This window comes from Amblyraja radiata, chromosome 6 (genome assembly GCF_010909765.2).
Source record: "Amblyraja radiata isolate CabotCenter1 chromosome 6, sAmbRad1.1.pri, whole genome shotgun sequence".
In the NCBI taxonomy this organism is placed as follows: domain Eukaryota; kingdom Metazoa; phylum Chordata; class Chondrichthyes; order Rajiformes; family Rajidae; genus Amblyraja; species Amblyraja radiata.
In genome coordinates, this window is record NC_045961.1 from 17,428,255 (window position 1) to 17,452,737 (window position 24,483).

General features: G+C 47.7%; 1 protein-coding gene across 1 annotated transcript in view; it reads left to right on the top strand.

The window, feature by feature from the left end:
- frem2 (FRAS1 related extracellular matrix 2) overlaps positions 1-24,483 on the top strand; it is a 117,367-nt gene that overhangs the window by 72,363 nt on the left and 20,521 nt on the right. The window contains 10 exon segments of the mRNA XM_033022243.1: positions 964-1,113; positions 1,908-2,117; positions 6,330-6,527; positions 8,878-9,042; positions 9,829-10,011; positions 13,935-14,065; positions 15,253-15,411; positions 16,787-17,090; positions 19,455-19,586; positions 21,895-22,226. Of these exon segments, the coding sequence (XP_032878134.1) occupies positions 964-1,113; positions 1,908-2,117; positions 6,330-6,527; positions 8,878-9,042; positions 9,829-10,011; positions 13,935-14,065; positions 15,253-15,411; positions 16,787-17,090; positions 19,455-19,586; positions 21,895-22,226 (1,964 nt within the window).

Consider the following 24,483-nt stretch of genomic DNA (forward strand, 5'->3'; position numbering starts at 1 on the left):
ATCATTTCAGAGTTGTAATCAGCATGAAATAACACTGCTGGAGTAACTCAGCGGGTCAGGCAGCATCTCTCGGGCTAGGTTTCGGGTCGGCACCCTTGTTCCACGGTTACACCATGCCTCTTAGCTCCTTCTCTCCTCATGACACATCCTTTTGTGTTTTCAGCTCTGGCCTCTGTCCAACAATCTGCCTATCAACCCCCTCTCACGTATCCACCTATCACTCTCCCATCTTTAACCTGCCCCCGCCACTCTTCCAGCTTCCTCCCCCCCCATCTACAATCAGCCTAAAGACGGGCCCCAACCTGAAACATCACCTACCCATGTTCTCCAGAGATGCTGCCTGACCCGCTGAGTTACTCCAGCAGTTTGCGTCTATCTTTGTAAGCCAGCATCTGCAGTTCCTGTGTCTAAATAACACCCTCTCTTGTTTGCCTCGTAAGTAAGAAATTGAGCTTTTGTAGGAACTAGGATGTGGACAATCCCAGTGACTTGGATCACTGCCCAATCAATAGAGCACCCTCATAGCTTTCAATCAGCCTCTGCTGCGGGTACAAGTCTCTGACATTTCTAAGTAACATTCTTCTTCTTATCTTATCGAGTCCACACACAAGAATATAAGTTGTTCAGCCAGAGCTGAACACACTTCTCAGCATCTGCATACAATGGTGTCTGTCTTGTTGCTTCTTGTGCTTCTTGTGCGTGGTGGTGGAAAGATTGATGGAAGCAGGGCCGCGACGTCAACGCTCTTTCCTTGACCCCCGTAACATTATTGAAAGTTTGGCATGGAAACTTATTCTAAGAAATGCTTTGTTGAGATTTTCATCAATTGACTTCAGATTCCATAAGACCGTAAGACAGAGGAGCAGATTGAGGCCATTCAGCCCATCGCGTCCTGGTGATTTTTGATCAAATCCGTACGCAGGCTCATATACACATAACTCATGGTCTTGATCTCTGTTCCAGAGCCAGTCTTTTACTTTGGCGACACGGAGTATTGGGTGGATGAGAGCGATGGCTATGTGGAAGTCCAAGTGTGGAGAACAGGGACAGACTTATCCAAGACTGCGACCGTCACCGTCCGATCCCGCAAAACACAGCCAGCCTCTGCCGAAGGTGAGCACGCCTCGATGAATGAATGAATGAATGAATGAATGAATGAATGAATGAATGAATGAGTGAATGACTGCATGAATGAACTAATAAATGAATCCATTATTTATTTATTTATTTAATTGCTCAATCAATCATGGAAACATACAAACATAGAAAATAGGTGCAGGAGTAGGCCATTCGGCCCTTCGATCCAGCACCACCATTCAATATGATCATGGCCGATCATGTAAAATCAGTACCCTGGTCCTGCTTTCTCCCAATATCCCTTGATTCCGTTAGCCCTAAGAGCTATATCTAACTCTCTCTTGAAAAAACATCCTGTGAATTGGCCTCCACTGCCTTCTGTGGCAGAGAATTCCACAGATTCTGGGTGAAAAAGTTTTTCCTCATCTCAGTCCTAAATCCCTTACCCTTTATTCATAAGCTGTGACCCCTAGTTCTGGAATCCCTCAACATCGGGGACATTTTTCCTGCATCCAGCCTTAATACTACCCGACACACACTAGGGACCATTTACACCTAATTTACACCAAGCCAATCAACCTACATACCTGTATGTCTTTGGTGGGAAGAAACTGAAGATCTCTGAGAAAACCCACGCGGTCATAGGGAGAACGTACAAACTCCATACAGACAGCACCGGTAGTCAGGATCGAACCTGGGTCTCTGGGGCTGTAAGTGCTGTAAGGCAGCAACTCTACCGCTGCGCCACCGTGCCGCCCCTGTTCTGGTCTATGTTCATGAATACTGACGTATGGACCTTGTGTCTTCCCAAACGTGGGCCGCTTGGCTAGCTGGTGTGGATTACGTGGGGATCAGCAGCAACCTGGGCTTTACCCCGGGAGTCAACGTGCAGGCGCTGAGGGTGACCATCCTCGATGACCTGGGGCGGCCTGTGCTGGAGGGCACAGAGAGGTTTGAGCTGGTGCTGAGGATGCCCATGAACGGAGCCCTGGGGGAGCCCAGCAAGGTCACCGTGCTCATAAACGACTCCGTCTCTGACCGTAAGTATCTGGTGTGCGGACGCCCACAAGCTAATAACTCATGGGAACTGAATTAGGCCATTCGGCCCATCAAGCCTACTCCTTAATGCAATCATGGCTGATCTATCTTTCCCTCTCCACCCCATTCTCCTGCCTTCTCCCCATAACCCCCGACACCTCATAGAGCATAGATTTAAAGTAATCAATCAATCAATCAATCACCCGTACTAATCAAGAATGTGTCTGTCTCTGCTTTAAAAATATCCAATGACTTGGCCTCCACAGCCATCTCTGGCAATACATTCCTAGTCCAGTCAAGTCAAGAGAGTTTATTGTCATGTGTCCCAGATAGGACAATGAAATTCTTGCTTGCTGCAGCACAACAGAATATTGTAAACAAAAATACAGGACAGTTCAGTGCAATATACACATAAATAAGTAGATAAAGTGCAATAGGCTGTTGTAGTTCAGAGTCTGTTTGTTGGCCAGTTTGCCACAGATTCAACACCCTCTGACTAAAGAAATTTCTCCTCATCTCCTTTTATTCTGACACTATGGCCTCTGGTCCTAGACTCTCCCACCAGTGGAAACATCCTCTCCACATCCACTCTATCCAGGCCTTTCACTATTCAGTAATTTACCTCTCATCCTTCTAAACTCCAGTGAGTACAGGCCCAGAGCCATTTAAAGCTCATCATATGTTACCCCATTTATCCCTTGGATCATTCTCATAAACCTCCTCTGGACCCTCTCCAACGGCAGCACATCACTCCTCAGATATGGGGCATAAAACTGCTCACAATACTCCAAATGCAGCCTGAACAGTGCCTTATAAAGTCTCAGCATTCAGTATTATCACCCTATAACTTGCCAAGATCAATCTCAACGGTTAATGCAGAGATGTCTAATCCAGTCATTTCTGGTGCGGTTTGAAGCTGGGACGTTATGTCACTGCTCTATGAGACGTTGGTGAGGCTGCACGTGGAGTGTGGTGATCTCATGAACAAGTGAAAGAGTCATAAATCACGGAAACAGGCCCTTCAGCCCAACTGGTCCATGCCGACCAAGATGCCCCATCTACACTAGTCCCACCTGCCTGCAATTGGCCCACATCCCACTAAACCGTTCCTGTCCGTGTACCAATAGACAATAGGTGCAGGAGTAGGCCATTCAGCGCTTCAAACCAGCACCGCCATTCAATGTGATCATCTCCAATCAGTACCCCGTTCCTGCCTTCTCCCCATATCCCCTGACTCCGCTATCTTCAAGAGCCCTATCTAGCTCTCTCTTGAAAGTATCCAGAGAACCGGCCTCCACCACCCTCTGAGGCAGGGAGTTCCACAAACTCACAACTCTCTGTGTGAAAAAGTGTTTCCTCGTCTCCGTTCTAAATGGCTTACTCCTTATTCTTAAAACTGTCCAAAATGTATTTTTATTGTACCTGCCTTGGCTACCTCCTCCAGCAACTCATTCCATATAGCCACCGTGTTTACAGTGTTTACAAGCTGTACCTCAGGTTCCTATCAATCTTTCCTCTCTTACCTTAAACCTATTTCCTCTGGTTCTTGATTCCACTATTCTGGGTAAAAGACTCTGTGCAGAAGCCCTTTCCAATCCTCTGGTGTGGGCTGAAAAGCCTGTTGCCACAATTCAAATGCTAAAGAACAGGCATGACACAAGTTAACATTTACCTTGAGTTTTATTTTAACAATTTTCTCAGAGGAATTCTGTCTTTATCAGAAGGTAGACAGAAAATGCTGGAGTAACCCAGCAGGACAGGCAGCATCTCTGAAGAGAAGGAATGGGCGACGTTTCGGGTCCAGACCATTCTTCAGACTGAGAGTCAATGGAAAGGGAAATGAGAGAGAAAGATGGTGATGCAGTGAGATATAGAACAAATGAATGAAAAATAAGGAAAATAGTAAGGATGATGAAGGAAACAGGCCATTGTTAGCTGTGGGCAACCCTTTGGTGTGGGAAATTGAGTGTTTAAACATTTTCTTCATGTTGATACTTTCGTCTCAAGTTGGAAAAAGTATATAAAAAATGATTAAATGAATGTTTAAATAAATGTTGGCTTTGGGTAATTTGGTATCAGTTTATTATTGTCAAGTGCACAGAGAGATACAGTGAAGAAGCTTCTGCTCTGTATGGTATCCAGTCAGATCATACTATGCAGGAGTACAACCAAGCCATGCACAAGTACAACAGGTAGTGCAAAGAGAAAAGTGCAAGAGTGTGGAATATAATACCATTTTGGAACATTAGAGTTACAGAGTGAAAGTGCAAGGTCTGTAATGAGGTAGGTTGGAAGATCGGGACTGCAGCCTAGCTTGTTGGCGGAGCGTTCAGAAAACTGATAGCAAAGGGGAAGAAGCTGTTCCTGAGTCTGGTGGTGAGCGCTATCAAGCTTCTGTACCTTCTGCTGGACGGGAGCGGGGAGATGAAAGAATGACCAGGGTGGGACAAGTCTTTGTTTATGTTGGCTGCTTTGTTGACTGTTTGGTTTACCCATGGATGCAATTAGTGAAATTCAAATTGGCATAAAAATTGACATAATAATCTGCAATATTAAAGTATAATTGTATTTCTAAGATCACCAAGGTAGCCAATATCAGGAGAATGTTAATTTGTCTTGACTAGATACAGAGTACTGTGTTCATTTTTAGTTTAGTTTAGTTTATTGTCACGACAGTGACAAGCATCTGCGTGCTATCCAGTCAGCGGAAAGACAATACATGAGTACAATCGAGCCGTCCACAGTGTACAGATACAGGTTAAAGGGAATAACGTTTACTGCAAGATAAGGTCCTGTAAAGTCCGATTAAAGATAGGACTAATCCAATGAGGTTGATGGGAAGTCAGGATAGGATGGATCAGTTTCCTGATAACAGCTGGCTCACACTGATATAAGAACAACGCCATTAAGCGGAAAGGGTGCAGAGAAGATTTATGACGATGTTGCCAGGACTCAAGAGCCTGAGCTACAGGGAGAGGTTGGGCAGGCTAGGACTGCTTCAGTCTGAAGAAGGGTCTCGACCCGAAACGTCACCTATTCCTTCACTCCATAGATGCTGCCTCACCCGCTGAGTTTCTCCAGCATTTTTGTCTACCTTCAGTCTGATTGCAGAGTATGAGAATCAAGGGCCAGAGGACATAGGATTAAGGAGAGAGCGTGAAGATTTAATAGTAACCTGAGGAGCAGCTTATTAACACAGAGGGTGATGGGTAGATGAATGAATCAAGAGCGTCAAGAGAGTTTTATTGTCATGTGTCCCAGATAGAACAATGAAATTCTTACTTGCAGCAGCACAACAGAATATGTAAACATAATAAATAATATCATAAACGAGTGAGTGAAGAAAGATGCTCAGTGTGTATACATACTCACGTATGTTTATATATATATATACACATGCATACACACTCAAAAAACAAACAATAACAATAATAATAATAATAGTATATTGTAGTTCAGAGCTTATTTGTTATTGTGTTTAGTAGCCTGATGGCTGTGGGGAAGAACCTGTTCCTGAACCTGGACGTTACAGTTTTTAGGCTCCTGTACCTTCTTCCCGATGGCAGTGGTGAGATGAGTGTGTGGCCAGGATGGTGTGGGTCTCTGATGATGCTGGCTGCCTTGTTCAGGCAGAGACTACAAATGACCCTGTCGATGGTGGGGAGGTCAGAGCCAGTGATGGACTGGGCAGCGTTCACACCTTTTTGCAGTCTTCTCCTTTCCTGGGCGTTCGTTGCCGAACCAGGCCAGAGGAGGTAGTTAGGGCAGGTACTATAGCAACTGTTAAAATACATTTGGACAGGTACATGGATAGGAAATGATTAGAGGGACATTAAGTTGAGTTTGAGTGGAGTTTAGTTTCTTGTCACGCATACAGTGAAAAGGTTTTGTTGCGTGCTATCTATTCAGCGGAAAGACAATATTTGATTACAATCAAGCCGTCCACAGTGAACAGATACATTATAAAGGGAATAACATGAATAATGTTTAGTGCAAGATAAAGTCCAGTAAAGTCTGAGCAAAGGTAGTCTGAGGGTCTCCAGTGAGGTAGATTGGGGGATTAGTAGCTGAGGACTGCTCTCGGGTTGTTGGTAGGATGGTCCCAAACATGGACAGGTGGGACGAGCGTAGATGGGGCATGTTTGCCAACATGGGGAGGTTGGGCCACTGGTTTGTGTGCAGAACAATACATTAATGATTTCCATTGTCTTTAGTGCCGAAGGTGCAGTTCAAAGAATCGACGTACGTGGTGAAGGAGAATGATGGTCAAGTCACGGCGGTGGTTTACCGGAGCGGGGATATCAACTACAAGTCCAGCGTGCGGTGTTACACCCGTCAAGCCTCTGCCCAGGTCATGATGGACTTCGCTGAGCGGCCTAATACAGATGAGTCTGTCATCACCTTTCTCCCAGGTACTCACTCATTTCTGCTCCACGCTCCGGATAAAGCCATGCTTCATCTTCCCACTCATAAACCAGTTCATGGCCAACATCTGCACACCATTGCAGGCACAGGGAACTTTAGTTTATAGACAGACACAAAAAACTGGAGTACAGAAGCCAATTAACCTACAAACCCGCATGTCAAACCCGGGGATGTGGGAAGAAACCGGAGCCCATAGAGGAAACCCACGCGGTCACAGGGAAAACGGGCAGGCTCCACACAGACAGCACCCGTAGTCAGGATCGAACTCGGGTCTCTGGCGCTGTGAGGCAGCAACTCTACTGCTGCGCCACTATGCCACCCCTAATCTCCAATCTCAGCAGGTCAGAACTGCAGATGCTCGTTTACTAAGAAAGACACAAAGTGCTGGATTAACTCAGCAGGTCAGGCAACATCTCTAGATTACGAAACAATTTAAAGGGCCTGTCCCACTTGGGCGACCTAATCCGCGAGTCCAGAAGAGTGCATTCGACCTTCAAGCTCGAGGGCACTCGCCTGGAAAGCCTCGAGCTGGATCGACCGTCCGCGTTGAAACCGCGAGCTGCATCGACCGAACCGCACACACACAAACACACACATAGCCAAGGTGGGGGCCAGGGAAAGCGGAGGAGCGCTGTCTACGTGATGAAGATGAAGGTAAACGGCTGCCACAGAGTACCGTAAGTCCTTTACAGAGCGCAGGGGGAGGGGGGGGGGGGGGGAGACAAGGGGGAGAGAAGGAGAGAGAAGTGGGAGAGAATGGGAGAGAAGGGGTAAGAAGGGGAGAGAAGGGGAGGGGTGAAGGGGGGGACACTTTTAAGAAGCCAGACAACTTTTAATAAAGTTTAGCGGGCATCTAACCTACCGGTCGGTTTTCCTTGGTCCTGAAAACTCCAATGAGCCAATCAAAATGCCTGGTCAGTGAAGGAGATTGCCTACGGCTGCCCTCGACTGCCTGTAACTAAATAGCGACCCCACTCCACTGCACTACGAGTGAAAAAGAACCATGCCGACAAAAATTTACTCGCGAAAAGTTTTTCAACATGCTGAAAATTTTTCCGCGACCTAGCTGAGGCCGCGAGTAGGCGGGAACTTCCCTCGAGCATGAAGGAGAGTTCCAGTGACCTCATACGACCTCCTAGGACCTCGTGTTGACCATGCTGCGAGTTTGAGTCGAGGGCAAACTCTTCTAAACTCGCAGATTAGGTCACCCATGTGGGACAGGGCTTTACTCCCACTCCCATTCCCACACTGACCGTCCTGTCCTGGGCCTCCTCCACTGCCAGAGTGAGGCCACACACACAAACTGGAGGAACAGCACCTCATATTCTGCTCGGGCAGCTTACAACCCCGCGCGCGGGATAAATGTAAATTTCTCTCATTTCAAGTAATTCCTGCATTCTCTCTTCCACTAGTTCCACTGTTCATATCCTTGTAGCCCTTCGTTATCACCTCTTCCCCAGCCAAAAAAGAACCATTGTGGGCTCCACCCTTCCCTGGTCATCTGTTGTCGGCCCTGATTCATTCTGGCCTTTTCCTACCTCTACCCCTTCCCCCCCACGTCCATTCTTTCAGTCTGAAGAGGGATCCTGACGTGAAACGTCACTGATTCATGTTCTCCAGAGATGTTGCCTGGCCCGCTGTTACTCCAGCACCTGCAGTTCCTTCCCACACAATGGGTCTTTCGCAGTCTGAAGAAGTGTCCCAATGTAAAAATCTAGTTTTTAAATTTGTGGAGGTGCCAGCACGCCATACCTTCACATATCATCACAGAACCAAACACTGTCAGTGACCGAAATACTCTCTGATTTGTAATCAGCATTAAACAACACTCAGCAGGTTGGGCAGCACCTCTGGAGAACATGGATAGGTGACGTTTCAGGTCGAGATCCTTCTTCTCACCATATCTCACAGCCTTTAATCTTTTCATCCCTTTGTCCACCCATCTGCTAATCACCCCCTCACCTGTATCCACCTATCACTTGCCAGGCTTTGTCCTGCCCCCACCTCTCTTTTCAAGCTTTCAACCTCCCCCCCCCCCCCCGCCCCTCCCCCGGCATCAGTCTGAAGAAAGCTCCCGACCCGAAACGTCACCTATCCATGTTCTCCAGAGATGCTGCCTGCCCAGCTGAGTTACTCCAGCACTTGTGTTTTTTTTTGTAAACCAGCATCTGCAGTTCCTTGTGTCTCCAAGTTTGTCCAACCCCGTCTTATTGCCAATACCCTCCATTGTTACTATGTTTCTGGGAGATTCCTATTGATGTGTGTGATTCGTTTTAAAGCAAGCAACATGAACTGTTCCCCTTCAAGTCTCCAAATACTTTCTGCGATGTTACACAGGTGAGATTGAGAAGCCGTGCACCGTGACTCTGAGCGACGACTCCATACATGAAGAAGTTGAGGAGTTGAGGCTGGTTCTTGGCTCGCCGAAGAGTGAGTCTTCATTTGGTGCCTCGATAGGTGACGTCAACGAAACTCTGATAAAGATCACGGACAAAGCTGACAGTGAGTTTCAGGGCAAATGACCCCAGTAAACTGAGTTGGGTAAATGAATGAGTGAGTGAGTGAATGGATGAATAAATGAGTGAATGAATGGATGAACGAGTGAGTGAATGAATGAATAAATGAGTGAATGAATGAATGCGTGAATGGATGAATGAATGAGTGATTGAATGAGTGAGTGAATGAATGAATGAATGAATGAATGAATGAATGAATGAATGAATGAGTGAGTGAATGGATGAGTGAGTGAATGAATGAATGAATGAATGAATGAGTGTGAATGAATGAGTGAATGGATGAATGAGTGAATGGATGGATGAATGAGTGAGTGAATGAATGAATGAATGAATGAATGAATGAGTGAGTGAGTGAGTGAATGAATGAATGAATGAATGAATGAATGAATGAATGAATGAGAAAGTGAATGAATGAATGTGAATGGATGAATGTGAATGAGTGAATGGATGAATGGATATTTAATTGTCACATGTGACAAGTCACAGTGATATTTTTCGTTTTACATACCCACGGTTTGCAAAGAGCCGCCAAATAACGGGCGGCAGCAAAGTTACAAAGTATCCCGCGCTATATCCCCCTTTATTCTTCCCCCCCTCCCCCACTTGCTGGACTCCCCACACCGGATTCTCCTTTGCTCTTTGACCCCACTCACGACGGTCCCCCCTCGCTCCAGGTCCTCCTTTGTTCCCGGTGGTGCATCCTCCGGCTCCCACGAGGCCCTTCCTGTCCCCGTGTTGTCCTGGACTACCCTAACTGCTCTTTTGCTTACAGAGGCCGTCATCAAATTTGGAGAGACCAAGTTTAGTGTCAGCGAACCGAACGAGCCCGGGCAGATCGCAGTTGTAAAAATCCCCGTACTGCGCCAAGGAGACGTGTCCAAAGTGTCCATTGTACGAGTGCACACAAAAGATGGGTCGGCCGTCTCTGGAGAAGACTATCACCCCTTGTCTGAAGGTATGGCTATTGGCAGTGGCTCACGTTTTACTAGAATTCTATCTGGTCACAGAGTCATACAGCACGGAAACTGGCCCTTCGGCCCAACTCGCCCATGCCGACCATGGTACCCCATCTATACTAGTCCCACCTGCCCACATTTAGCCCATATCCCTCTAAACCTTTCCTATCCATGTACCTGTCCAAATGTCGTTATCGGACCTGCCTCAACTACCTCCTCTTGCGGTTTAGGTACTTATGCTAAGATTAAGCTGAAGTAATCTCCATATAATTTATGATTTTCAACCTGTCGAGCATGACTTTGTGCATTTTGACAGCTGTAGGGTTTGGGGTAAATATCTGAGAAGATTAACCACAGTAATAACACACTACAGATGTGAATATGAAGCTTTGTGTTGAGGGAGTGGAACAGTGGTGCAGCGGGTAGAGCTGCTACCTAACCGTGCCTGAGACCCGGGTTCAATCCTGACCTCGGTGCTGTCGGTGTGGAGTTTGCACGCTCTCCCTGTGACCGCTCCGGTTTCCTCCCACATCCCAAGCACCCACTACTCCCTGCGAAATAAAAAATTCTCCGGCACATCTCCTTTGAAATTTGTCCTCTCTCACCTTAAACCTGTACCCTCCAGTCTTTGACATTTCCACCCAGGATAAAGGTTGTGACTGTCTACCCTATCTATGTCTCATAGTTTTACATGCATCTCCCCCCAACCTACGCCGTTTCAGAGAAAACAAGCCTGTCCAACCACACCCTGTAGCCATTACTCCCTAGTCCAGGCATCCTCCTGGTAAACCTCTGCACCCTCTCCAAAGCCTCCACATCCTCCCTGTAATGGGGTGACCAGAACTGCATGCAATGCTCCAATAATTGAATGGTTAAAGGCCGATAAATCCCCAGGGCCAGATAGGCTGCATCCCAGAGTACTTAAGGAAGTAGCTCCAGAAATAGTGGATGCATTAGTAATAATCTTTCAAAACTCTTTAGATTCTGGAGTAGTTCCTGAGGATTGGCGGGTAGCAAACGTAACCCCACTTTTTAAGAAGGGAGGGAGAGAGAAAACGGGGAATTACAGACCAGTTAGTTTAACATCGGTAGTGGGGAAACTGCTAGAGTCAGTTATTAAAGATGGGATAGCAGCACATTTGGAAAGTGGTGAAATCATTGGACAAAGTCAGCATGGATTTACAAAAGGTAAATCATGTCTGACGAATCTTATAGAATTTTTCGAGGATGTAACTAGTAGCGTGGATAGGGGAGAACCAGTGGATGTGGTGTATCTGGACTTCCAGAAGGCTTTCGACAAGGTCCCACATAAGAGATTAGTATACAAACTTAAAGCACACGGCATTGGGGGTTCAGTATTGATGTGGATAGAGAACTGGCTGGCAAACAGGAAGCAAAGAGTAGGAGTAAATGGGTCCTTTTCACAATGGCAGGCAGTGACTAGTGGGGTACCGCAAGGCTCAGTGCTGGGACCCCAGCTATTTACAATATATATTAATGATCTGGATGAGGGAATTGAAGGCAATGTCTCCAAGTTAGCGGATGACACTAAGCTGGGGGGCAGTGTTAGCTGTGAGGAGGATGCTAGGAGACTGCAAGGTGACTTGGATAGGCTGGGTGAGTGGGCAAATGTTTGGCAGATGCAGTATAATGTGGATAAATGTGAGGTTATCCATTTTGGTGGCAAAAACAGGAAAGCAGACTATTATCTAAATGGTGGCCGACTAGGAAAAGGGGAGATGCAGCGAGACCTGGGTGTCATGGTACACCAGTCATTGAAAGTAGGCATGCAGGTGCAGCAGGCAGTGAAGAAAGCGAATGGTATGTTAGCTTTCATAGCAAAAGGATTTGAGTATAGGAGCAGGGAGGTTCTACTGCAGTTGTACAGGGTCTTGGTGAGACCACACCTGGAGTATTGCGTACAGTTTTGGTCTCCAAATCTGAGGAAGGATATTATTGCCATAGAGGGAGTGCAGAGAAGGTTCACCAGACTGATTCCTGGGATGTCAGGACTGTCTTATGAAGAAAGACTGGATAGACTTGGTTTATACTCTCTAGAATTTAGGAGATTGAGAGGGGATCTTATAGAAACTTATAAAATTCTTAAGGGGTTGGACAGGCTAGATGCAGGAAGATTGCTCCCGATGTTGGGGAAGTCCAGGACAAGGGGTCACAGCTTAAGGATAAGGGGGAAATCCTTTAAAACCGAGATGAGAAGAACTTTTTTCACACAGAGAGTGGTGAATCTCTGGAACTCTCTGCCACAGAGGGTAGTCGAGGCCAGTTCATTGGCTATATTTGAGAGGGAGTTAGATGTGGCCCTTGTGGCTAAGGGGATCAGAGGGTATGGAGAGAAGGCAGGTACGGGATACTGAGTTGGATGATCAGCCATGATCATATTGAATGACGGTGCAGGCTCGAAGGGCCGAATGGCCTACTCCTGCACCTAATTTCTATGTCTATGTTTCTAATTGTGGGCTAAACAAAGTCCTATATAGCTGCATCATGACATTCTGACACTTATACTCAATGCCTCAACCGATGAAGGCAAGCACACCATATGCCCTTCTGACCTCTCTATCTGCTTGTGCTGATAATTTCAGGGAGCTAATGACTTGAACCTCGTGATCCCTCGGTATAATAGGCCAAAGGCAATGTAGCACAATGAACTAAAGTCAATTTCTGTCTTTAAACATGTGAGAAAGCTCTCCTATCATGCTCATATATGAAGTATCCACCTTGGGCAGTACTATCTGCACAAAGATCCATTGTACAGAGGTATCTTGGAGACCAGATCCATAGAGTCATGCAGCACGGAAACAGGCTCTTCGGCCCAACTCATCCATGCCGACCAAGTTGCTCCATCTACACTAGTCCCCCCCTGCCCATGTTTATCCCACAACTCTCTTACCTTTTCCTATCCAAGTACCTGTCCAAATGTCTTTTAACTGACGTTATTGTACCTGTCTCAAATACCTGGCAGCTTTTCCATGCACCCACCACCCTCTGTGTGAAAAAGTTGCCCCTCAGGTTCAAATCACATTTTTCCCCTCTCAGCTTATACTCATGTCCTCTGGTTCTTGATTCCCCTACGCTGGGTAAAAGACTCTGTGCGTTCACCCTATCTATTCCCCTCCTGATCGTGTACACCTCTGTGCGATCACCCCTCAGCCTCCTATGCTCCAAGGAATAATCATGTATCTGTATGTGATAACCATGTATTATAATGTATTTGTACCCTGTGGACGGCTCGACTATAATCATGCACGGTCTATCTGCTGACTGGTTAGCACGCAATAAAAGCTATTTACTGGTACCTCAGTGAGTTAGATATTGCTCTTAGGGCTAAAGGAATCAAGGGATTTGGGGAGAAAGCAGGAATGGGGTACTGATTTTGGATGATCAGCCGTGATCATATTGAATGGCGATGCTGGCTCGAAGGGACAAATGGCCTACTCCTGCACCTGTTTTCTCTCTTTCTATATTTTTATGTTACACGTGACAATAAACAAAACAAAACTAGTCCTAACCTGCCCATCCTCTCCCTATAGTTCAGCCCCTTGGGAACTGGCAACATCCGGGTACCATTTCCTGCACCATTTGCAGCTCATAGCTCCCTGAAAGAGGCAGCACAAGTAGGCAGGCCTTAAGGGCCTGTCCCCTTTCACGACCTAATTCACGACCTCTGCCGATTTTGCCCTTGACTCGTACTCGCAGCATGGTCGTCACGAGGTCGTAGGAGGTCGTAGGTAGGTCGTAGCAGGTTGTGATGCTAGTTGTAGGTACTCGTGGCATCAAGTAGGTCGGGGCGTTTTTTCAACATAATGAAAAATGTCCACGAGAAAAAAAGGTTGTGAATTAGGTCATGAAAGTGGGACAAGCCCTTTACTTTATCAAGCAAATTGTTTTTGATTTGTTTCAGACATCCAGTTTAAGGAAGGTGAGCGTCAGCACTTTGTGGAGGTCGAGGTCCTTTACGATGGGCTGAGAGAGATGCGGGAAGCATTCACCGTTCACCTGAAACCTGATGAAAACATGGTGGCAGAAACACAGGTACATGGCTAGGGGGTGGGAGTGTGGCTGCATTAGCTGTAGGGCCAGCAAAAGATTCAGTGCCAATGTTGAAAATCTTTATTCGTGAGGAAACTGTCACCTGCGGCCACAGGATATGCATCACAAACAGCTCCTTCTCATCCCCGCTCCTTTCCGGCAGAAGGTACAGAAACTTGAAAGGGCGCACCACCAGACTGAAGAAGGATCTCGACCCGAAACGATGCCTATTTCCTTCGCTCCATAGATGCTGCCTCACACGCTGAGTTTCTCCAGCATTTTTGTCCACCAGACTCAGGAACAGCTTCTTACCCTCTGTTATCAGGCTTCTGAACGGTCCTTCCATAAGCTAGAGTACTGTCCGATTCACCTCTACCCCATTGCGGACATTGGACTTTGTCTGTGGAACTGATGCGCTACAATGCTGAGAACTATATTCTGCACTCTGTATCTTCCCCTTTGCTCTACCTATTGTACTCGAGTTTGACTTGATTCTATTTAAGTATAATGTTATTTGATCTGTTACCATGTAAAACAAAGCTTTTCACTGTACCTCGATACAAGTGATGATGATAAACCTACTCCTATGATCTGAGGATACACACAAAAAGCTGGAGTAACTCAGCTGGTCAGGCAGCATCTCTGGAGATGCTTCAGGTTGAGACCCTTCTTCAGACTGAGAGTCGGGGGAACAGGGAAACTAGATACATAGACAGTGATGTAGAGAGATATAGAACAAATGAATGAAAGATGCAAAACAAGTAATGATGATAAATGAAACAGGCCATTGTTAGCTGTGGGCTAGGTGGAAACGAGTACAGGCAAGACAATAGACAATAGGTGCAGGAGTAGGCCATTCGGTCCTTCGAGCCAGCACCACCATTCAATGTGATCATGGCTGATTATCCACAATCAGTACCCCGTTCCTGCCTTCTCCCCATATCCCCTGACCCCGCTATCTTTAAGAGCCCTATCTAGCTCCCTGAGGTAGAAGATGGAGGTGGAGGCAAGGACTGAGGAAACACAAGCGGCTGTGGTAGTGAGTCTGGGTTGAAGCATGGTTGGAGAGCAGGAGGACTCACAGAGGGGGAGCAGCGAGAGAGGATGGAGAGAGGAGGAGCGGAGCAGAGAGGCAGTGTGCGGCTTGCCCGGGGAGTGCGCAGCTTACAGTTTCCGCCATTGTTTTGCAGACAAACAAAGTGACCGTGTACATCGAGGAGATGAACAGCATGGCCGACGTGATGTTTCCCTCGGTGCCACAAGTGGTCTCCCTGCTCATCTATGACGATACCTCCCGGGCCAAGGAAAGCCCCAGCCCTCCGGCTGGCTACCCCGTCATCTGTGTCACCGTACGTATCGCCGCGCTAACGGCTTTGGCGTCCCCGAGCTCCTGCCGTCACGGTGACGCCAAACACCTGCTGTCTGTCTGTGTCGGAATGTGCTGTCTGTGTGGAGTTTGCACGTTTGAAAAACATTTAGACAGGTACATGGGTAGGATAGATTTCGAGGGGCATGTACCAAATGCAGGCAGGTGGGACTAGTGTGGATGGGGCATCTCGGTCAGCATGGGCAAGTTGGGCCGAAGGGCCTGTTTCGGTGTGGTATGACTATGAAGCCATTCACTCTGTGTTCTCCCTAAGTACGACTGTGCTAATGTACTGTATGGTACCTTACTGAAAGTAAAATCCAAACTGAAGGGGCGGCACGGTGGAGCAGCGGTAGAGTTGTTGCCTTACAGAGCTTACAGCACCAGAGACCCAGGTTCAATCCCGGCTACGGGTGCTGTCTGTACAGAGTCTCTACGTTCTCCCCGTGACCGCGTGGGTTTTCCCCGAGATCTTTGGTTTCCTCCCACACTCCAAAGACGTACAGGTTTATAGGATAATTGCCTTGGTATAAGTGTCAAATTGTCCCTAGTGTGAGCAGGGCAGTGTTAATGGGTGGGATCGCTGGTTGGTACAGACTTGATTCGCCAATGGGTCTGTTTTCATGCTGTAACGCTAACCTAAACCAAACTATAAACTGTATGCAGTAAAAAAAATTCTCTATAAGAAAACTCCAGAGTAGACACAGAATTATTGCTCAGGAAGTGACAGCTACATGGAATGGATAGGTTTTGATGGATATGGGCCAAATGCAGGCAGGTGGGACTAGTGTAGATGGGACATCGGTCGGTGTGGATGGATTGGGCTGAAGAGCCTGCTTCTATGCTAAACTATGACTATAGGCGGCACAGTGGTGCAGTAGTAGAGCTGCTGCCTCACAGTGCCAGGGTTCAATCCTGACTATGGGTGCTGTCTGTACGGAGTTTGTACGTTATCTCTGTGACCGCAAGGGTTTCCTCCAAAGACGAACAAGTTTGGATGTTAATTGGCTTCGGTAAAATTGTAAATTGTCCCTAGCGTGTGGGATAGTGCTGGTGTAGGGGGAAATCGCTAGTCGGCAATAGATACTCTTAAAGAGTTAGATAGAGCTCTTAAAGATAGCGGAGTCAGGGGCTATGGGGAGAAGGCAGGAACGGGGTACTGAATGTGGATGATCAGCCATGATCACAGTGAAAGGCGGTGCTGGCTCGAAGGGACGAATGGCCTCCTCCTGCACCTATTGTCTATTGTCTATTGGTGCGGACTCAGTGGGCCGAAGGACCTATTTCCGCGCTGTATCTCTAAAGTCTGTATAAATGATCTTGAATCGTTGATCTCTACATTTGATTCCTCCCCTCAGGCGTGCAATCCTAAATATGCTGATTACGACAAAACTGGGTCGATCTGCGGCAGTGAGAACATCAACGACACCCTGTCCCGTTACCGCTGGCTGGTGAGCGCTCCGACTGGGCCCGACGGGGTGACCAGCCCCCTGAGAGAGGTGGACTCCAACACCTTCTTCACCTCCTCCAAGATGATCACCCTCGACTCCATCTACTTCCAAGCTGGCTCCCGAGTGCAGTGCGCAGCTCGCGCTGTCAATGCCAATGGGGACGAGGGCCTTGAACTGTCCAGCCCCATCATCTCCATCAGCATCGCAGAAGGTAACACACACACGGAACATGTACAACATATGTATATCATGGAATACGTGGCTGAGGCAGGTACTATCCCTCTTCTGGGTGTCTCAACGATTATACAGGGAAGGCGGGAAAATGGAAATACGAGTCAGAGATCAGTCATGATTGAATGGCGGAGTAGACTCGATGGGCCGAATGGCCTAATTCTACTAAAACGTGTGAACTATCCCAACATTTGAGAAACACTTAGACCGGTGCATGGATAGCAAAGGTTTGGAGGGAAATGGGCCAAACGCAGGCTGGTGGGACTAGTGTAGATGGGGTATCTTGGTCATCGTGGGCAAGTTGGTCCGAAGGGCCTGTTTCCGTGCAGTATAACTCTGTACACATGTAGATACAAGGACCTGTAGATGATGGTTTATAAAACAATACATAGATAGTTTGATAGTTTAAGGTCCCGTGGACCAAGGTACAGTGAAAACCTTTTTTGTTGCGTGCTAGACACTTAGTGGAAAGACTATACATGATTATAATCAAGCCGTCCACAGTGTACAGACACAGGATAAAAGGAATAACGTTTGCTGCAAGATAAAGTCTGATTAAAGACAGTCCGAGGATCTCCAATGTGGTAGATGGTAGCTCAGGACCGCCCCCTAGTTCCTGAGTGGATGGTTCAGTTGCCTGATAACAGCTGGGAAGAAACTGTCCCTGAATCTGGAGGTGCGCGTTTTCACACATCTGTACCTCTTGCCTGATGGGAGAGTGGAGAAGAGGGAGTGACTAGGGTGAGACTGGTCCTTGATTATGCTGCAGACACAGGATGACTGAAGACGGATTGACTTGTGATGTGCAGAGGGACCTTGTGTTCTGAGTCCATAACTCCCTGAAAGTGGCAACTCGAAAATAGAATGGTGAAGAAAGCACCTGGAATGCTTGCCTTGGGGAACTGAGTGTAAGAGTGTGAGGGGAAGTCATGATTCAACTCTATAGGACTTTGGTAAGGTCCCAATTTGAGTGTCGCGTGCAGTCCTAGTCGCCCCATTGCAGGAAGGATGTGGGGGCTTTGGAAAGGATGTACGGGAGGTTTACCAGAATGACAGAAAGCGCTGGAGAAACTCAGCAGGTCAGGCAGCGTCTCTGGAGGACATGGATAGGCAACGTTTCCAGTTGGGACTCTACTTCGGACTGATGGAGAAAGCTGGAAGAGAGGTGGGGTTGGGACATTCAGGCCAGTGATAGGTGGATTCAGGTGAGGGGGGGGGGGGGTTGATTGGCAGATGACTGGACAGGGGCCGGAGATGAAAAGAGTAAAGATAGTGAAATAAGGAGATGGGGATAGAAGAGGCCCGAAATGTGAAGCCAGAGGAAGGAATGTAGATGGAAGGGGACAGGAGGAAAGGGAGAAGGAGAAATGGCTGCAAGTCCAGGTGGGACATGGGGATGAGAGAAGGAAGAAAGGAGGGGAGAATTGCTTGTAGGTTTGTGACCTGAAACTGGAGAGTTTAATATTCATACCATTGGGTTGTAAGCTAGCCAAGCAGAATATGAGGGGCTGTTCCTCCAGTTTGCGTGTGGCTTCACTCTGGCGATGGAAGAAACTTTGAAGAGTTTTGTTATAAACCAGCAACATCGAGGGGAATAGATAGGGTGAATTCACAGTCTTTTACCCAGGGTGGGGGAATCAAGAACCAGAGGGCAGAGGTTTGAAGCGAGAGGGGAAAGACTGAATAGGAACCTGAGGGGCAACCTTTTCCCACACAGACGGTGGTGGGCGTATGGAATGAGCTGCCAGAGAAAATAGTTAAGGCAGATACAACAACAGGATTAAAGACATTTGGACAGCGACATGGATAGGAAAGGTGTGGAAGGATGTGGGCCAAACGCGGGCAGGTGGGGCAGCTTATATGATAGTTGGGCAGCATGGGCAAGTTGGTTTGATGGGCCTGTTTCAATGCTGTGTGACTCTAACTCATGAGAACTCCAAATGAAAGAGTTAAGGACCTGTCCCACTGTACGAGGCAAGAGTTCTCCCGAGTTTCCCCTGAATCGAACTCGGAGAATTACGTTAATAGCCGTTCGTAGGTACTTGGGGGCTCTCGTGGACATTTTTCACAGTGTTGAAAAAACTTCATGAGGTACCGCGTTTCCCGAGTACCTGCCGTTAGCATTTCGAGCCGCTACGGGACATCCACGAGCTCCGACGTAGCCGCTACGTACATTCTACGTACTTACCAAGAGTTTGATTTTTTTTAAACTGGGGAGAGCTCTTGAATTACCTCGTACAGTGGGACAGACTCTTAACAGTGGGCAAGTTGGGCTGAAGGGCCGTTTTGACACTGTGTGACTCTATGAGTGATGTGTGTGTGTGTGCACTTTCTTTGTGGTCAGGTTTGTGCCAGCCCAGAGTACAAGGAACAGTGGGAGCGGAACCGTTCTCTGCCAAGCTGCGTTACACTGGCACTGATGACCCAGCCCATACCAACCTGATCAAGTTGACTGTAACCCTGCCTCACATTGATGGTAGGTAGCGCCACCTGGTGGCCCGGTGCCTGCATTACATTTTTCTGTATCAATATATTTTTGAAGAAAATAAGAATGGCCTCGACACGAAATGTCACCTATTCCTTCTCTCCAGACTTCTGTCCCACTTACTGCAGCTTTTTGTGTCTACCTGTATCTGCATTTCCTTCTTACACAATATATTTTTAATGTCTATAGAACTTTCTTATACTGCTTACAGGACTTAATTCAACTTTTCATTAAAGTAAATGTGAAAGTTTAGTTTAGCTTAGAGATCCAGCGGGAGCAGGTTTTAATGTTTCGTTTTAGTTTTAAGAGATGCAGCGTGGAAACTGGCCATTTGGCCCAGCGAGTCCATGCTGACCAGTGATTACTTATTCACACTAGTTCCATGTTATCCCATTTTCTCATCCACTCCCTACACACCCGGGGCAATTTACCGAAGGCCAATTAACCTTAAAAACCCACAGTTTTGGTTCCCTAATTTGAGGAAGGACATTCTTGCTATTGAGGGAGTGCAGCGTAGGTTTACAAGGTTAATTCCCGGGATGGCGGGACTGTCATAATTTGAGAGAATGGAGCGGCTGGGCTTGTATACTCTGGAGTTTAGAAGGATGAGAGGATATCTTATTGAAACATATGAGATTATTAAGGGTTTGGACACGCATGAGGCAGGAAACATGTTCCCGATGTTGGGGGAGTCCAGAACCAGGGGCCACAGTTTAAGAATAAGGGGTAAGCCATTTAGAACGGAGATGAAGACACACAGAGAGATGTGAGTCTGTGGAATTCTCTGCCTCAGAGGGCGGTGGAGGCTGGTTCTCTGGATACTTTCAAGAGAGACCTAGATAGGGCTCTTAAAGATAATGGAGGCAGGGGATATAGGGAGAAAGCAGGAACGGGGTACTGATTGGGGATGATCAGCCATGATCACATTGAATGGCGGTGCTGGCTCGAAGGGCCGAATGGCCTACTCCTGCACCTATTGTCTATTGCCTATAAAACCGAGCACCCAGACGAAACCCACATAGCCACAGGGAGAACATGCAAACTCCACACAGACAGCATCCGAGGTCAGGATCGAACCAAGTCTCCAGCGCTGCAAGGCAGCGGACCCACCTGCTGCGCCGATGTGCGCCCATAGCGGTCACCAACTCACACACTTCAGGGTGGCTGACGGAAAGGATGCAATGGTGGTTTTCCCAGGGTGGAAATGTCCACCACTAGAGGGCACAGCTTTGAGGTGAGAGGGGAAAAGTTTAATAGAGATGTGCGGGGCAAGTATTTTTCCTGAGGGTGGTAGGTGCCTGGAACGAGCTGCCAGTTGGTCAGGCAGATACGATAATGGCATTTAAATGCCTTTATGCGGCATTTGGACGAGCCTTAGGTCGGGTAGACAGACCCTAAACATTACCAGAGATGTGACGATAGACACAAAATGCTGGAGTAACTCAGCGGGTCAGGCAGCATCTCCGGAGAGAAGGAATGGGTGACGTTTCTTCTTCGAACTCTTGGTTGGGAACTGGAATCCAGGTGAGTTGAGACGCATCTTGCTGCCTGACCTCCTGAGTTACATCAGCACTTGGGTATGTTAGCTTTCATAGCAAAAGGATTTGAGTATAGGAGCAGGGAGGTTCTACTGCAGTTGTACAGGGTCTTGGTGAGGCCACACCTGGAGTATTGCGTACAGTTTTGGTCTCCAAATCTGAGGAAGGACATTATTGCCATAGAGGGAGTGCAGAGAAGGTTCACCAGACTGATTCCTGGGATGTCAGGACTGTCTTATGAAGAAAGACTGGATAGACTTGGTTTATACTCTCTAGAATTTAGGAGATTGAGAGGGGATCTTATAGAAACTTACAAAATTCTTAAGGGGTTGGACAGGCTAGATGCAGGAAGATTGCTCCCGATGTTGGGGAAGTCCTGGACAAGGGGTCACAGCTTAAGGATAAGGGGGAAATCCTTTAAAACTGAGATGAGAAGAAACTTTTTCACACAGAGAGTGGTGAATCTCTGGAACTCTCTGCCACAGAGGGTAGTTGAGGCCAGTTCATTGGCTATATTTAAGAGGGAGTTAGATGTGGCCCTTGTGGCTAAGGGGATCAGAGAGTATGGAGAGAAAGCAGGTACGGGACACTGAGTTGGATGATCAGCCATGATCATATTGAATGGTGGTGCAGGCTCGAAGGGCCGAATGGCCTACTCCTGCACCTAATTTCTATGTCTATGTTTCTATGTTGAGGGAGGGAGCGATTGTTTTTCCTGAGGTGCCAGTGCTGTCTGAGTGACGTGTTTCTCCATGTTTCAGGAATGCTCCCCGTTATCTCCACGCGCCAGCTCTCCAACTTTGAGTTGACTCTCAGCCCCGACGGAACCCGCGTCGGCAACCACAGGTGCTCCAACCTCCTGGACCACGACGAGGTGAAGACCCACCACGGCTTCCTGTCCCACTCCACCAGGAGGCCGCAGGCGATCGGAGACACGTCTCCGTACCAGTACAACTCCGCTCTGCGAGGCTCCTCCACCCTCAGGTTCTACCGCAACCTCAACCTAGACGCCTGCCTCTGGCAGTTTGAGAGTTTCTACGACATGTCCGAGCTCCTCACCGACTGCGGGGGAACCATCGGCACCGATGGGCAGGTACGGACCCGTCTGGAGTTTATTTTGGTGATGCTGCCTGCGTTTCTGAGGCACCACCCGTACTAGATCCCTTCAATGGTGGGGAGGTCAGTACCTGGGATGGACCGGGCAGTGTAGAACTGTTTCAAGAGCCTGATGGGTGCTGCGAAGAAGCTGTTCTTGAACCTGGAGGTCACGGTTTTCAGGCTCCTGTACCTTCTTCCCGATGGTAGCAGCGAGATGAGAGCGTGGCCAGGGTGGTGTGGGTCTTTGATGATGCTGGCTGCCTTTTTGAGGCAGCGCCTCCTGTAGATCCCTTCGATGGTGAGGAGGTCAGTTCCTGTGATGGACCGGGCAGTGTCCACCACTCTCTGTAGTCTCCTTCGTTCCTGGCCGTTCGAGCTGCTGAATCAGGCCGTGATGGGCTTCTAACGTATGAGCTGTTTGAGTTATAATTTTACAGAGTGCGTTTTTGGTGTCAGAGCGATGTTCTCTGTAACATGACAGCACGCAAGAGGCTGAGACATGTGTGGACAGGCAGAGGTTGAATCTTTTTGTCTGACAATTATTTACATTGAGCCCACATGATGAAGTGTGGCTGAGAGATGCGATAGTCTCTTACTTTGAATCTTTTGCCATCAGCTGCATTCCTGTTTCTATGCATTCTTTAATTTAGTTTAGTTTAGAGATACAGCATGGAAACAGGCCCTACGGCCCACCAAGCCACACCGACCATCGATCGCCCGTTCACACTAGCTCTATGATATCCCACTTTCTAATCCACTACCTACACACTAGGGGGCCATTTACAGAGGGCCGATTAACCTACAAACCCGCACGTCTTTGGGATGTGGGATGAAACCGGAGCACCCGGAGGAAACCCACGTGGTCACTGGGAGAACGTTTCAGGCTCGTGTGCCTTCTTCCCGATGGCAGGGGCGAAATGAGAGAGTAAAATAGTGAGAAATGGCAGCAGGTCCAAGGAGAGTGTGTTGGAAGGAACTGCAGATGCTGGTAGAACACAAAACGCTGTGTTCCCAGAACCACAAAAAAATTGCCCATCTCTCTGCCTCTACAGATGCTGCCTGACCCACTGAGTTCCTCCAGCACTTTGTGTTTTCAGAGACATAAGAAATGCTGCAATCATGAACAAAAACCAAAGTGCTGGAGGAACTCGACTAACTCCTCTGGCAGCTTGTTCCATACACGTGAAAAACGTTGCCCCTCGGGTTCCGATTAAATCTTTCCCATCTGACCTTAAATGATAACAGCGTTTAAAGGGCTTTTAGACGGATGCATTGGTATGCAGGGAGTGGAGGGATATGGATCACGTGCAGGCAGAGGAGATTAGTTTACTTGGCATCATGTTGGGCACAGACATTGTGGGCCGAAGGGCCTGTTCCTGTGCTGTGTTCTATGAAAGAGAGATTGGTGTTCCTTCGCTGCCCACTATCAGGGCAGGTCTTGATACTGCCATTGGTAATCAGGGTACATTCCTGGAGGGACCTTAGACAAAACAAACCTTGCTTTGTTTTGGTGATCATCTCAGAGCCTGGTGAACGAGAGCATCAGATAACCACTGCATCTTGCAGCACATGGGAACTGCATAACATCTGTGCTCCCACCGCACTCCTGTGAGCACAAGCGTCACAACAAACTCTCCCAGTCACTGCCCTTCCACTTTGATGTGTGCTCCTGACAGCCATCTCTTTGGCCGTTGTGGAGAAGGGTTCTGACCCAAAACGTCACCCATTCCTTCTCTCCAGAGATGCTGCCAGTTCCGCTGAGTTACTACAGCATTTTGTGTTCTACCAGCATCTGCAGTTCCTTCCAACACACTCTCCTTGGACCTGCTGCCCTTTCTCACTATTTTACTCTCTCATTTCGCCCCTGCCATCGGGAAGAAGGCACACGAGCCTGAAAACTGTAACAATAGACAATAGACAACAGGTGCAGGAGTAGGTTTTTCGGCCCTTCGAGCCAGCACCCCCATTCACTGTGATCATGGCTGATCATCCACAATCAATATTCCGTTCCTGCCTTTTCCCCATATCCCCTGACTCCGTTATCTTTAAGAACTCTAACCAACTCTCTCTTGAAAGCATCCAGAGAATTGGCCTCCACTGCCTTCTGAGGCAGAGAATTCCACAGATTCACCACCTTCTGTGTGAAAATGTTTTTCAGCATCTCATTAATGATGAAAAACATTAATGGCTTACCCCTTATTCTTAAACTGTGACCCCTGGTTCTGGACTCCCCCAACATCGGGAACATGTTT